Source organism: Dermacentor andersoni, chromosome 1 (assembly GCF_023375885.2).
Source record: "Dermacentor andersoni chromosome 1, qqDerAnde1_hic_scaffold, whole genome shotgun sequence".
Taxonomy (NCBI): Eukaryota; Metazoa; Arthropoda; class Arachnida; order Ixodida; family Ixodidae; genus Dermacentor; species Dermacentor andersoni.
This window is the reverse complement of record NC_092814.1, coordinates 347,280,003-347,296,294: the sequence shown is the minus strand read 5'-3', so window position 1 is coordinate 347,296,294 and position 16,292 is coordinate 347,280,003. Positions and strand designations below refer to the sequence as shown.

Here is a 16,292-nt window from a genome sequence, read left to right as displayed (position 1 = left end):
ATGGTACCTAAATACAAACAGTGGAACAAATACCATATGTCTTTAAGTGAATGATTCTTTCATGGAAGTGCAGCTTTTTTTGCCTTCCTGCCTGGGTTTTGGCAAGCCTGCTCGGTTTGTTTCTCATTAACTAAAGCGGGCCAATTCCAGAGATAAAGTAATAAAAACTGGGCCTATCCCATGTGAAGAAATTATAAGGGATGTGGTGAGAGGAGGAATGCGGTGAGAGGAGTAAGAGAAATTTGCATGTTGAAGCCACAACTCAACAAAATTCCAGCCGACTTTCAAAGAAGCTAACACTGTCTGTGACAATCCCTATCTATACATATAGATATGTGTTGCCGTGTGCAGATTTAGATGTGCGATTACTCCTCCATTTCCCTGCCCTGCTCTCACTGCAGTCATGTACATCCTCTCAATCTTTCACAATCCCCCTAATTCGTTTACCTAGCCCTCAGCTCATTCATCCTCTAGCACTTTCAGAACAATAACCATAATTTGTAGTGCTTGCAGGTGGCGGCCATCGCTTGCTGCGAACTGGGAAGAACCAACACGTGCAATGGTGCTCAGCCTGCTTATTTTGCGTGCTTGCCATTGGTGTTCACTCGTCATCGCTGCCTGACCCATCAAAGCTGCAGTACCTGTGCAGGCAGCGCTGACAGAACATGCTTACAAAAACTACAGGAAGCTGATAAAGTGCGACGCTCTAGCATTACCGCAGAGGAGAGCTAACACACATTATCCAAAGCTAGTGCAGCCACTTGTACCTGTCATCTTGCACAAGAAAGTACAAGTGGTGATCCTAATGTTGCTTCTCACAATAACAGAGTAGGTCATCAGTGCCACTCATTCGAGTTTGCTGATAACTACTTTCAAAGACATTTATTGAATTATGAGTTCAGCTCTGTGTGCAGTGTCCAGGTGTCTTTGCTTCAAGTCAGATGTGTAGCTGTCCAGCTTTAAATTTTTATCGACCCAGAACCTTATTCGAATATAAAAGTGTCAAAGTAGTCTGACAGCTCACTTGTAGGCCATTCAGGCTTTATTTTGATTTGTTTTTTTAAGTATGGCCTGAACTGTAGGCTATGAGTAGACCCATCCATTTTATGCTTTGCCTCTTCTCTGTCGTCGTCAGCCATATTGTCTCTTTATTTCCTCTCACCCCAGTGCAATCTAGCTGGCCTCAAGAATGTACCTCAGACTGATCTCTCTGCTTTTCATATCATCAAACTTTTCTCTCTTTTCACAATGCCAATGTAAAAGATACATAATAAATTTTTTTTGCTTGCAGCGCATTGACGTAGCACCACCACACTTATTCACTTGCACGTAACTTGCAATACAGCACAGATATGTGGACACTGTTAAGACTGATAACAAGAGAAATGGTGTTCTCCTCATCAAGCACTACTTCTTGTGCTGCATGTTTTGCTACATGTTTGCACAACTGCAAAAAGCAAACATTGAAATATGTCCTTTTCAACTAGGAAGAAGTAACTTTAAAGTCTGAGAGTGATAGCAATGAAACAGCTGCCCAATGATGGTCCTAAGTTGCCTGATAAAGAGGACATCTCGCTGAGAAGGCAATGGATGCAAGTGAATGCAAGTAAATCAAGTTTCCCAAGCTTCTAAGTTGTTGCAATGCCAGACATTTGGAGATTTATTATGCTTGCTTTATATCAAGAACATTTATTATATCCACTGCATGTTGTACAGAGGCTGACATTCATTGTGAAGAAATGCATAGAAACGGACACAGAACACCTAGGCACCACAAGTGCTTGTGGTGTCATAGGTTTTCTGTGTCCATTGCTTTGTATTCCTTCACAATGTGTATCAACTAGCCCAGCTAGCTCTCTACTATGTTGAGGCAAACATTCCTTTAGTTCTGAATAACACTTTTATTGCGATAGCAATTGTATGGATACTCCAAGCGGATTTTGGCTGTCACCGTGATGTTCTGTATAAAAGCCCAAGGGCGATAACACCGTCACCGCATGTTGTATGCTGTATGTGCGAGTGAAAGCGCGTGAGGGAAGCCAACGATCGCGGCTCAATCTGGCATGCGCAAACGAAGAAAGCGAAGAGCAAATGCACCATTTTCCATTGTGCAAAAGGCCGTGGAGAGATAGGAAGGAGCAGAGGTGGCATGCCCTAGCAGCAACTGCGCATTTCGTGACCGGGTGCAAGGGGAACTGATAATCGCGGCTCATTCTCGTGCGCCATATATGGAGGCAAGTGGGAAGGCAGCACGGGAGAGGGGGCGGGGCGGCAGCTTTGGGGCGACTTCGACTCTGAAGTCGTGCAGTAGCGTGTGCCATATCTTGAAAATGATCTGCGGACGGCTCATACCTTTGTGCATGCTGTGTGCTTGCCGCTCTTGTGTTGAAGCGGTAAACCGCGCCAAGGTCACTTCGCTCGCTGCTGCTGTGCTTTCTCACACCAGCATTTTGACAGGGAGTGTCCGTGCTCATTGAGTGTAATATGTTCATGTTTGCTCGTGCGTGCTGACACCATATGCTGGCTAATTCAGTTAGTAAGCGAATGTTTCCAAGTTTATACAGCCGATAAAAATACTATCCTTACTTTGTGTAGCTGTGCACTAATTTGCTATCGCAATCGATTTTTTGCCTTGTGGGCGAAACTGACTTTTTTTCAGTGGTCTTCAAACAGAAGATTGTTTTAAATGCATTTCCGGACATTCTTTTGTATATAAACTTTACTGAGCACAAAAAAAGAGTTGTTTTAGGAACATTATTTTTCAAAGAACTGATTAGAAAAATATGGGGTTAAATGCATTGGTTAGTGTTTGACGACATCATGTGAATGTTTGTTTGCTGCTGACATTCACCTATAGACTGGGCCTTTTCCTATGCAGCATGTTACATTACTGTCTGTAACTGTTAAAAATTGCATAGATTTAGTATATTGTTGCATGGTTATTATGATGATATAATTTTTGGTGGTGTATTATACACATTGGACACTGTGTCTACTTGCATATTGCTGCACATCAAAGCTTTCAACGGGGTCTATTTAGGCCTCCTGTATATTGTGCATCATCGACGTTACACAACATCCTTTAAAAGAAATCTTTGAACAGGCTAGAAAAACTGCGAAGTAATATATATATACAAAGAAGGCCAGAGGGTGTTCTTTTGTTCAGTGCTTCAAGATTCTTACACCAAACATTTTCCCACATTCAACTGGCTATAACAGACTTATGAAAATGTCTGTTATTTCATGTCAACATGAATGTACAACGTAGGTAGTGCACTTGAAAATTCCATCTCACCTATGTGATATGATAAATATTTTAAAAAATCCCCAGTGAAGCATGTTTAAAATTTTATTTTCAAATTTATTGTTTTAGAAGCTAGATAACAGTCCATTGGGGGCTCACCATTTTATCAAATTTTCTAACATCTCGTACCACCATAAAAGAAAGCAGAGAAATGGCAAAGAAAAAAAGGCAACTAATAATCATTCAAAATGCTACTGCCATACCTCCTGAGCATCTTTCATAGCCCCGAGAGCGGGTGGCCTGCCAGGAGATCTCTTAGTTGAAGATTCCCTACTGGTTGAAGGAAGGGCCTTTAAAGATACAAGAAAAAAAAAAGACACAAAGAAAAAGGAAAACTGTAGAGAACAGCAGCAATATCAACCTAGTCATGGTTGTGAGGATGAAGGGCAAAGCACCACATAATTAAAGCATGGCAAGCAACAATACAACAACAAAAAATGTGCTGTTTACCTTCCAGAGACTGCTCAGTGCGTCATGAGGAACGGCATAGTTGGGGGACACCGACTATTAACCACCTGGGGTTCTATAACGTGCAGCCAAATCATAGCACACTAGTGCTCACTGTTTCTGCACACCATCCCCACTGGAATTCAGCAGCTGCGGCCAGGATTCAACCCCAAACCACGTGCTTAGCAGCAAACAAAATGGCATTAGTCACTGAGCTACTGCAGGGGGAGACAACAAGAAAAAAATAAGAAACTAGGACGGCATGTATTTCCACCATGGTCATTATCAACTTACCATTTTTTCTAGTGAGAATTGTGTCATTGCAGTATACAAAATTTCTATTCGGTGTCGAACTCAGGGTAAAAAACCTGGAATCAGTGTATGTTACATACTACCACTGTGGGAGATAGGCCAGCAGAGGAATGACGAACTGCTCCCAGATTTGCCTGAAGTTTGTGCTTCTAGACTCAAGCGACCTTCTTGAATATACTTGTCATTTGAAATTCATTTTATGTCGCCCACTAGCCTCATTCAGCAATGTTGCGAAGGTAGCACACAACGAAACTGAACCTCGAAGAGCATCGAAAGAAACTGCTATGAGATTTATTAATGCACTCCCACTAAACTGTAAAGATATCCCTGTAGTATCATAATTCCTACTGTGGTTGAACAACGGAGCACCAGATTTGCTTCTAGTATTCTCAGCAGGTAACTTCATAGGTTTTTCTCCAATGAAGACATTTAAATGCACTACAACCCAACTACTCTTGGGCTCCAAGAATTTTTTCAATTCATTTTGTACAAGGTACAGAGTGCCAGAACAGCCCCTATCTTTAAACACTGGAGCCAATACAACTGCAGTTTTTTTTAAAGCTATAAGCAACATCAAAGCTTGACCTGTCTTTGCCCTCCAAGGACATATTCTAATGGTTCAGAACAAATTTCCTCTAAGGCATTCCAACAGTTCAAGCAGCCCTATTAGTGGTAAACTGCTCAGATGCCAAAAACGACTCTCGGCCATAGTGCCTACCCATATAAAACAGCCTGTAAAGAAAAACCAGCTAGCACAAAGTATGTGCCATTGCCAAGTGGCAGATAACGTGTTTTGCTAGTGTCTCAATATGAGCTGAAGTGTTGTTGAAACACATATAAATAGCCTCATTGCTCAACACACACATGGCCTCGCACAAAAGCAGAACATGTATGGCATGCATTCTTTTACTATATATGACATGCTGAGAAGATTTCCATGTGGTGTCTACGATACAGTAGATAAAGCCCTAACGTTCCTGCACAGCAAGCCTTGTTTGAAATGCTGTGAACACGCTGAAAATGAGGAAAAGTTAGCACAAATATAGGGCAGTAATTTAACACAACCTGACTGCATTAACACAATCTAAAAAAAAGAATGCATGGAGTTTCAAACCAGGGCCCTGGTACTAGCATAATTATTTTAGATACTGGAAGTAAAAGAAAGTATGTATTAGATCTTTGTTCCATCTTTTTGGGCTCATTACCATTAGAAAAGCCTATGTAAGAAGGGAGTGGACAGTGGTCTTGAACAAAGCAGGGCAACAAGCTAGCTTTTGGAGGAAAGCTTGAGGCACAACTTCACAGAACATTTAAGACTGACAGAGCCAATAAAGGAAGGAAAATTTATGCATAGAATGCTCTACTCTTTATCCTGTACAAGTCAAGTCCACCATCCCCCTTCCTTCCCCAACTTCTTAGGTTGAAGGACAATATTTAGGATGGTGACCATGAAACAATTCTACTTAAAGAATAAGCAATGCAATGCATTATACACTACACTAAAGGACTCTTCACCAGGTCCCATTGCAAATCGTAGTTATACACCGAAGGAATAGCCAGGAACTTTTTCTCGGAGGGGGGCTTTTGGCAGCACGCGCGCATGGCCTTTCTGGCTAGATGATGTGCTAAGCACGCGCAGGGGGAGGGGGGGCTGGCCAGGTGGAATCTTGGTACACCAAAATTTAAAAGGAGGGGGGCGGAACGTGTGCCTGGTGTGCCCCCCACTCACTGGCTCCACCCCTGATACACTGGAATGTGTAAGGTGCTGTCCAGGGAGCATCTTACAGCAAAAAAATTTTCAAACTGTTGAAGATTAGAGGATATACAAGGAATTGAAATGTAGCATTGATATGCTGCCAGGAGTTGAGTTGATTGCAAGCATAAACGCTCTCTTCCTTTGCCTCAACTAGCATACGTAAGCGACATTCCTTCCTTCCTTGCCTTCTCCTATAACGAACTGAGTGACTACATAGCATCGAATTCATGAGCACAGCCTCTTCTTTTTTTCTCCTTTTCATTTTTCGCAGTGTAGCATACTTTCACTGGTGGTATTGCACATTCTGCACTGGATGGTTTCAAAGGTAGGGTGCACAAGCTTTCTTTTTAAATCTGAACCGTTTTCGTGCTGTGGAGTGGCTCGGAGACATGATCGTTGAAACACGATTTATACACCGCACTTGTCTGTTTGCTATGCAAAAACCTGGTGAGGGATCTTTCAAAATTTTTATTATTTACGTGTCTACTACAAACATCCTTGCCAAAGTTCTATACAATAATGGGTCTTGTCTTGCTCCTGGATTTTCTTCTGGTTTACTTTAGAGAGGCAAGAAGTCTGATTATATTTCTTACAGCCAGCACATCCTCTTCTGTAGACCAAACTGCAGGAGACAGCAAGAATACAATGCTGGCATACAATGACAAATATTTATGCAGCGGTGACACAATAGGGAAGCACAGCAGGCATTCCATTATACCAGCTGGAAACATGTTCATTCTTGGACCCATTTGATGACGGAAAATAATTCTTAAATACAATTGGGGAGGCAAGTGTTAACTTTTTCTTTAGTGATAGCAGCATCTTGGCTGCATTGCTGCCTGCTGAAGAAATTTGTTCCCAACTGTCATTCTGTCTGAAATATTACATACAGGAATATTACTTGCACAAGGCTTCAGAGCCACGTGACTGGCATTGCACTCCAAGTTTATGCAAATTCAATTTCAACATACAGCTGGCACTTTCATTTGGGCCCGCGGGTACCCTGGGTGAGAAATGACAGCCAGGCCCTACTGAGACTTGGCCTTCTGCAGTGCTGCCAGGCTGCCAACCACTTCTCGCCATTTTCCTTATAAACAGCCAAGGACCACAATACAGCGACACATAACTACAATGACACACAAAAAAGCGACAATGAGAACATGAGATACTGGCACAAGAAAGAAATATTTAAGAGCTAAAGACTATCATTACCTTCTTGGGTGAAATCATTACGCCCGTTGGTGACTCGAGTGGCGATGACTTCACCTGCACATTAAAAGAAATTCAGACAGAGCAGCAACAGGATATATATAGCGCACTTATGAAAATTGCTTTTTTAATGTTTTAACGTTTCGGCCGTGGCACGGCCTTCACAGTACATGCACGTGTGCACTTGCAAATAATAAAGGAAAAAAGTGCAGCAGTGTGTACAACTTAAGCACGATAAATGATATGTATGAAATATCATTATGGTATCACGATGATTGTACATGAAGTTACAGAATGATATCAACTGCGACATGGCAAAACTAGGAACAAATTGATTTGGCATGCTTTGTCAATTCTGTACAAGAACATACACACCAAGATATGGCAGAAAGGCACAACATTTTTCCTACCCTCTTGTTGATACTGGATGACACAGTGTTAAATTTATGAATGAGAAAGGATTCTTGTACTTCCCGATCATGGTGCGGTCATGATCATAAGTTATACTTACTGCTGCACTTTTTTTCTTTTATTTTTTGCAAGTGTACACGTGCACATACTGCTCATTATGCCCACGTGTGCATGCCCATAAAAGCGAATGCGCACTTGTATTTGTGTTTATTCTGACAAAGGCCGTGCCACGGCCGAAACGGTAAAACAAAAAATTCAACTTTCGTAAGTGTGTCCTTTCATTTCTTTAACTACCTATGCACCGGACCTACAGAACTTTTCCTTGAATGAGAAAAACACACACACACACACACACACACACACACACACACACACACACACACTGTGTAAATAAGGGCAGCCTTTTGTAAGTAGTTCTTCCAGTTTAATAGCTGACTCAATTGTGCTCAAATATTGCGCAGAGGATGTATTCCATACTGCACATTGTTATACCACATTTAAACGCAGCAGTGCCTTATCCATATAGGATGAATCAGAAGCATATGTGGGCTATAGTGATCCTAGATGGAAATGTCTCAAATATGCCCGGTAAGTGCACTGTCAATGTGTTTTACTGGTACTAACATTTGGGCAGACACTTGAGCTCAACAAGAAAGCTAGAGAAGAATTGAAGAACTATGCAACAAGCTTTCAAATTAAAAAGGTTATGTGTAACCTTAAAAGAGAGCAGTGTGGACTAGACAGCAAACAGGGGTAGCAGATATTCTAGTTGGCATAAAAAAAATAAAAGAAAGAGGTGGGCAGGTTATGTAATGTGTAGGGCAAATAACCAATGGTCCATTGGAGATATAGAATGGGTGCTAAGAAATAGACGCACAATTGAAAACACCAGAAAATTAGGTGGTGCAATGAAATGAGGAAATGCACAGCCACAGGATGGAGTCAGCTGGCACAAGACAGTGATGATGGCTGCTGCTGCTGCTGATGATGTCAGCAACAATACTGGAAAGAGTAGGCAAGTAATGCACTGACATATAGAAGCAAAAGATATCATTACGGGGAGATCTACAGAAAAGGGGATTTACTTACACTATGCAAGGAGACTAAAAGTGGGGCAGCAACAACAAAGATGCTGAATGATAGACCTCACTCGGTCCTCCTCTTGTTGGCTCTACAATTCAGCATCTTCTATATCCGCAGGACCACTGGCTTATAACACTAGCCCTCCGGCAGCGAAATCACCGATTCTGTGCAGGTGATCAAAGCTACATGAAAGAACAAGCGCACAAGGTATTAAGGGATGTCCGAGGCACAATAGGTCTTGAGATGGACAACGTGTACAATGTTCATGCAGGGATGAGCAGATGATGATGAAGGCAGCAGTGGAGCAATTTCATAAGTGACATCAGCCACTTGGCGGCACACGCAATATTGACTGGTGTACTGGAAAAGCAGTTTTTCGTGTACTCTGACACGTCATGCTGGGGACTACAGGAGGACTAGCGATCCAGGGACAAAGTAGGTGGTCCTATGGTAGCTGTTGTAGTGAGACTGCTGGTGGATTTGGGACTCAGAAAATCGAGTGCAAGCAACTTGACATGCTTGGTCAGCACGGGCTATAGGATCTCGAGCATATTCAGTGGGTGAGCACCCAGAAGAAGGCACCAGGGTGTCCATGGGTAATGTAAGATTGTGACCATATAAAAGAAAAAAAGGCGAATAACCAGCAGCCTCATGCTTGGAAGTGTTGTACGCAAATGTCACAAAGGATAATGCAGCGTTCCAGTCCTGGTGGTGGTCCGACACATACGTGGCCAACATGTCGGTAAGTGTGCTGTTCAGGCATTCTGTCAAGTCATTTGTCTGTGGATGGTAGGCTGCAGTCAATTTATGTTGTGTCGCGCAGGATTTTAGAATGCCATCAATCACCCTCGACAGGAACTGTCTGCCCTGTTCAGTTAGCAGCTGCCGAGGGGCCCCGTGCTGGAGCATGATGTTATGCAGCAAGAAGTATGCAATGTCGGCGGCACAGCTAGTGGGGAGTGCATGCATAATGGCAAACCACATTGCATAATCTGTGGCAACGGTGACCTACATGTTTCCAGAGGCGGATAAGGAAAATGGACCAAGTAAATTGAGGCCGACATGGTGAAATGGCTCATGCGGAATGTCCAGAGGCTAAACATGGCCTGCAGGTGGCAGTGTCAACCTTTTCCTGCGCTGGCAAAGGTCGCACGAGCCCATGTAACAGTGCACTGAGTGGGACATCCCAGGCCAATAAAAAGGGCGGCGTGCACGGTCATATGTGTGTGACACACCCAGATGGCTCACCTTTGGTGCGTCGTGCAGCTGCGCCAGGACAGTAAACGGTAGTGAGTCGGGATGACAAGCAACAGGTCAGGACCGTTGTGGAGTAAACTGCAATGATGTATCGTGTCATTTTGGAGTACAAAAAGACGGAGAGAAGGATCAGGAGTGTGGGAGTACAAATTTTCGATGATCTTGCATAGAGACGTGTCAAGGCATTGTTCAGCAGCGATGTTGAAGAGTTGAGAAATGAAAAGACAAAAGGGCTGGAGTCGCTTAGGGCAGTGTCCGGTGGATCTATGGGGTACCTGGAGAGGCAGTAGGCATCCTGGTGCAAGCAGCCAGATTTGTAAACGACGGTACATGAATATTCTCGAAGTCGCAGTGTGCAATGACCAAGGCGACCAGTTGGATCTTTGAGAGCAGACAGTCAGCAGAGAGCATGGTGGCCAGTAATGACAGTGAAGGGTCGGCCACCGAGGTAAGGGTGAAATCTGGTGATGGCCGAGACAAGAGCGAGGCACTCTCTCTCTGTGATCGAATAGTTTCGCAGTCCTGACCATGCTGGCGTTGGGCTAGAACTGTGCCAATACCATGGCCACTGGCATCGGTATGGATTTCTGTAGCTGCAGAGTCATTGAAGTGAGCAAACACTAGTGGTGATGTTAGTAGTCCCATCAGCTGTGAGAAGGCGGACACTTGTTCAGGACTCCAGGAAAAAGTCACCTCTTTATTAAGAGGGCTGGTTAGGGGTTGTGCTATTTCTGCAAAATTTTTCACAAAATGCAGAAAATAAGAACAAAGACCAAAAAAGGCATGAACGTCCCAAGTAGAACGAGGTGTCGGAAAGTTGGTAACGGCGCTAACTTGGGTAGGGTCAGGCTGTATACCTGTAGCATCGACAAGACGGCCAAGTACAGTGATCTCTCAGCGCCTAAAGCAGCACTTGGCACAGTTAACTTGAAGACCAGCATTGCGAAGGACGCACAGAATAGCCGAGAGTCTATGTAGATGACTGGAGAATGTAGGCGAGAAAATGACGTCATTGAGATAGCACAGGCAAGGTAGACCACTTGAAACTGCAAAGAAGGGAATCCATCATTTGCTCGAATGTTTCTGGGGCATTCACAAGCCAAATGGCATAACCTTGAACTGGTGGAGCCCATTGGGTGCATAAAGGCGGTCTCCTCCATGTCTTTTTCATCAATGGCGATTTGCCAGTAGCTGGATCAAAAGCCTATAGAAGAAAAGTACTGTGCGCCGCGCAGAGAGTCAAGGGCGCTGTCAATTCACGGCAAAGGGTACACGTCTTTAGTAATCTTGTTTAGAAGCCAATAGTCGACACAGAATCACCAGGTGCTTTTTTTTTTCTGACAAGCACCACAGGGGATGCCCAAGGACTCGTAAATGGTTTGATAATGTCCTTGGTAAGCATTTTCTTGACTTCCGTTTGGATTACTCGGCATTCAGTCGCAGACATGCGGTAAGGATGCCTATGGATGGCATTGGCATTCACGATGTCAGTGAGATGAGTCACTACCATTATCTGGCTCAGATGGGGCAAAGCAAAATCGAAAACGTTGCTGTAAGCAACTAGCAAGCGACGAAGGTTGTCAGACTGAGCAGTTGAAAGGTCTGGGGCAATCATTGCGTCAAAATGGGTGTCAAATGAAGTGCTAGTGTCAGGGCATCGATAATGTGGGCCAGAAGGTCGTGTACATTTAAAGGCACTATGCTGCCCAGCATGATACCCTCGGGAAGCAATTGTGTGCGTCCAAAGTTCAGAATAGGAATACATGCCGGTTCGCAGTAGCAGCCACAGCGGAGTGAGGGAGAGCTACACACCTTGTCAAAAGAGCGCCTAGGGAAGAAGAGGCCACGTAGTCGCCATCACAAACCATGGGATCTGAGGTCAGTGTGACATACGTCACAGAAGCTGGTTGAAGGCGAACAAACTCCGCGACACAAGCGCAGTGGTGACTCGCTGGTGAGATCGGGTATAGAAGGAAGTTCCTACTGCAGAAGGCCAGAAGAGCAGTCAACAAGGGCAGGCGGATGTGTACTCAAAGTCATGTGCGAGGATGACTTCGTGTGGATACTGGTGCAGAACAACAAACAGAACCAACGTCTGGTGGCTAGCGAAGCTCACACGCGCAGTACACATGCCAATGAAGCAAGATGTACCACTGTAGGCGACACAAATGATAGGTGACGCCGCAGGCATCAGAACCTTGCAGGCATGACGAAAAAGGCGAGCGCTCATAACTAATAATTGCGCCCTCGTGTCTATGAGTGCCGAAAGAGGCACGCTGTCCACTTCTATGTCCTAAAGGTCTTGTCAGGTGGCCAGGGTCAACAGAGGATTTCCGGGTTGGTCAACCAATGCAGCATCACCTCCGGGAGCTGCTCTGGTCAGTTTTCTGAAGTGGGATGGCGAGGGCATGGCAACGGCGAGCGACGTGCAATTGGTGAGCGAGAACGCCGGTTCTATGGGGACGGCGAGGGGCGGTCGCAGCATGGAGTCGGAGCAGCAACATTATAGTGCAGCGGGTCATTGCCGGCATAAAAAGGTGAGGAAAGGCTCTCTTCCAGGGGGTAAGTGTATGCGGGACGAGGAGACGAAAGCCAACCATAGGAACAATGGCAGGAAATATGACCTGTCCCATTGCAGTTAAAGCATATCGGCCCGCTGTCATGTGTGCACCACCAATTTGGGTCGCGGTTTCCGAGATAGGTTGATTGTGGGCAGGGACACCGAAAGAAATTGCTGACCGTAGGGCTACTTACAGGGACAGATGCCTGCGTTTGCCAGCTCTTCATGTACGACTGGTTGAATCTAAGATGCTTCCAGGTGGGACTCGTGGCAAGAACGAGCTTGAGCAACCGATGGAGACACAGCCTCAATCTCGTGCCTGACAAGACGCAGCAAGTTTTCAGCACCAGGCGGCTGGACATCTTCACATGATGAGGTAGCGGCGATATTAGGGAGCCGAACGAATTGTTGCGAGACATGACAGCTCTTTGCTTCTTCAAAGCGTTTACACTCTCTTCTAATTTCACTGACAGTCGAGCAGTCCTTGTACACAAGTAAATTAAAGGCGTTGTTGGCGATGCCTTTAAGAATGTGGCTGACTGTCAGCTTTGGGCATCTTGTCGTCAACCCGCCAACAGAGTGCAAATACATCTTGAATGCACACAACATGTGGTTCAGTAGATGTTTGGGACCAGCATGTAAGTTCCTTCTTGGCGGCTCGCTGGTACTCAACTGGCTTCCGAAAGAGTCCCTGCAGTTTTTGCTTGCAGATATCCCAACTGGTCAATTCCTCCTCATGTTTTTGAAACCAAACACGGGCCGTTCCCTTGAGGTAATAATGTTTGCCAGCATTATAGTCGTGTCCTACTAGTTGTTCTTGCTGGCTTGTTCGGATTTGATTAGCCAGTATTCGACGTCCATGGTGTCAGAAGGAGCTAGGGTCTTGAAGTTGGGTCAAAACAATTAGTGTTGTGGTAGCTGAAGCCAAAGCAGCGGGCCTCTCCGTCGGCATGGTCGAATGGCCCGCAAGATGTCCACTGCGTAGTTCCGTGATGGGCTCGTGATGTACCCCGCAACGCCACCAAGATGTTACAGGGAGATCTACAGAAAAGGGGATTTATTTACACTATGTACAAGGAGACTAAAAGTGGGGCAGCAACAACAAAGATGCCAGACGATAGACCCTAGTTCGTCCTCCTCTTGTCCGCACTACACTTCAGCGTCTTCTTCTATATCTGCTGAACAACTAGCTCATAACAATATTGTCACGGGGATGTTGGGAGTATAGACTGAATATATATACAGTATATATACAAGCAAAGTCAATATGGTCAAGGTGGCTGACAAGCAACAACACGCAGCAGCCAGCATTTCGCAATCTTCTTCTTCCTCTCTCTCTTCTGTCATCCTTCTGTAACAGGACCCCCGGGTGGTGAAGCGCTGTTTCGGCGCATGGTAGGCGAAGAACTGCGAGTGAAGTATGGCCTCAGCCGCGAAACGTGCATGACATCAACAGGCAGCGGACTTGAGGATGGATGAAACTGTAACGGCGCAATCTCGTAATTGATGTTGTTAACTTGACGTAGGACTTCATAAGGCCCTGTGTAGTGAGAGAGGAGCTTCTGGGAGAGGCCGACCCGACGACATGGTGACCAAAGCAGCACCCAAGCACCTGGGGCGAACTGAACATTGCGATGGCACTGGTCGTAACACTCTTTTTGCAGATGCTGCGAGGCTAATAGGAGAGATCGGGCGACTTGACGCGCCATACGAGCGCGATTGATGACTTCACGGGTGTACTCAGTGGCAACGTGGGGCACAGAAGGTAGGATGGTGTCAAAGAGCAAAGTGGGGTTGCGAGCATACAAAAGATAAAAGGGTGAATATCCTGCAGTGTCATGTTGGGACGAGTTATACGTGAATGTCACATAGGTCAGCGTGGTGTCCCAGTCACGGTGATCGTTGGAAACGTACATCGACAGCATCTCTGAGTGTTCAGTTGAGACATTTCGTAAGAACATTCGTTTGTGGGTGGTAGGCGGTGGACAGCTTGTGCTCAGTGGCACAAGAGCGGAGGAGGTTGTCCACAACTTGAGACAAGAACGAGCGGCCGCGGTCTGTAAGTAACTGTCGAGGTGCACCGTGCTGGAGAATGACGTCGTGAACGTGTGAATGACGGCATGAATGACGTCGTGAATGACGGCGGCGTCAGTTGCGCAACTAGTCGGCAACGCCTTTTTTTATCGCGTAGCGTGTCGCGTAATCAGTAGCAGCAGCGATCCACTTATTCCCTCTAGTCGTCGTCGGAAAAGGGCCAAGCAGGTCAAGGCCAACGCGAAAGAATTGTTCAGAGGGAACTTCAATGGGATGGAGTCGGCCGACAGGTGGCAGAGGAGGTTTCTTCCAGCGCTGACACAATTCGCAAGTTGCGACATAATGACACACAGAGCAGTAGAGACCCGGCCACAAGAACCGGCGTCGTACGCGTCCGTATGTACACAAAATTCCAAGGTGTCCCGCCGTCGGTGCATCGTGAAGTTGTTCGAGAACGACGGATCGCAGATGACGAGGAAGGACAAGGAGCAACTCAGGGCCGTCAGGGTTGATACTGTGGCAGTAGAGCATGACAGCACGAACACGACTGTGACAGCACGAACATGCAGCGTGTGCCGTCGGTGCTGCCAGATTGCACTCCGGCGATGATGGACTGTAAGGATGCGTCGCGTTGTTGTTACGCACACATGTCGGTCATGCCAGTCAAAGCCATCATGCAGGTCACTGGATCATGCACAACAGGATAGGGAGGATCCACAGGGTAACGCGAGAGGCAGTCAGCGTCCTTGTGCAGGCGTCCAGACTTAAAGTTGACAACAAATGAAAATTCCTGGAGCCGCAAAGCCCAGCGACCAAGCCGTCCTGTGGGGTCCCGGAGGGAAGACAGTCAGCAGAGGGTGTTGGTGGTCTGTAACGACTGAAAACGTGCGGCCGTACAAATAGGGCCGGAACTTGGTGACAGCCCAAACTAAAGCCAAGCACTCCCGCTTGGTCATGGAGTAATTTCTCTCAGCAGGTGACAGCCGGCGGCTGGTGTAAGCTATCACGCACTCGGTACCATTCTGCTGTTATGCAAGAACAGCGTCGATGCCGTCGCCGCTTGCATCAGCGTGGACTTCGGGCGGTGCAGATAGATCAAAGTGGGCAAGTATGGGAGGGGTGGTCAGAAACCCGATGAGAGCGGCGAACGTGTGAGCTTGCTCAGGGCCCCATGAGAACGGCGTATTCTTCTTTAGAAGATCTGTCAAAGGCCGAACAACGTTGCCGAAGTTTTTGACGAAACGGCGAAAGTAAGAACACAGGCCGACGAAGCAGCGCAAGTCAGAAGCAGAATGTGGCGCAGGGAAACTGCATACGGCGCGAACGTTTTCCAGACCTGGTTGGACACCGGATGCGTCAACGAGGTGTCCCAACAACGTAATTTGACGGCGCCCGAATTGACATTTCGTGGAGTTCAGTTGGAGGCCAGCTTTTCGGAAGACCGCAAGAATGACAGTGAGTCGGGTAAGGTGGCTGGCGAATGTGGGAGAAAAAACGATAACGTCGTCAGGGTAACAGAGACAGGTGGTCCATTTGTAGCCTCGCAGAAGAGAGTCCATCATACGTTCAAATGTCGCAGGGGCATTGCATAGGCCAAAGGGCATGACTTTGAACTGATATAAGCCATCCGGCGTGATGAAGGCCGTCTTCTCGCGGTCCATTTCATCAACTGAAATCTGCCAGTAGCCAGATAGAAGATCGATGGACAAGAAGTATTTAGCTCCGTGCAAGCAGTCCAAGGCGGCATCGATACGTGGTAGTGGGTAGACGTTTTTTTGGGTGATCTTGTTTAAATGGCGTTCATATAGGAGGTTGTGGCCAAGTACTGCACCAGGGTGGCCAATCCTGCTCTGGTGAGGGAGTGCGTTACCGGTTCTGGTCACCGGGATCAGGCCACACTCCAGGCCTGTTTATGCAAT

The 16,292-nt window shown here is 46.1% G+C and overlaps 1 protein-coding gene across 5 annotated transcripts in view; it reads right to left on the bottom strand.

Annotated features, from left to right (window-relative positions):
• LOC126516515 (histone acetyltransferase KAT5-like) overlaps positions 1 to 16,292 on the bottom strand; it is a 135,474-nt gene that overhangs the window by 54,458 nt on the left and 64,724 nt on the right. For all 5 annotated transcript variants that reach the window (XM_055063926.2, XM_055063923.2, XM_050166645.3 and 2 more), the window contains 2 exons: positions 7,032 to 7,085; positions 3,508 to 3,594 (listed from right to left, as the gene is read on the bottom strand). In XM_055063926.2, the coding sequence (XP_054919901.1) occupies positions 3,508 to 3,594; positions 7,032 to 7,085 (141 nt within the window). The remainder of the gene's footprint in view (positions 1 to 3,507; positions 3,595 to 7,031; positions 7,086 to 16,292) is intronic.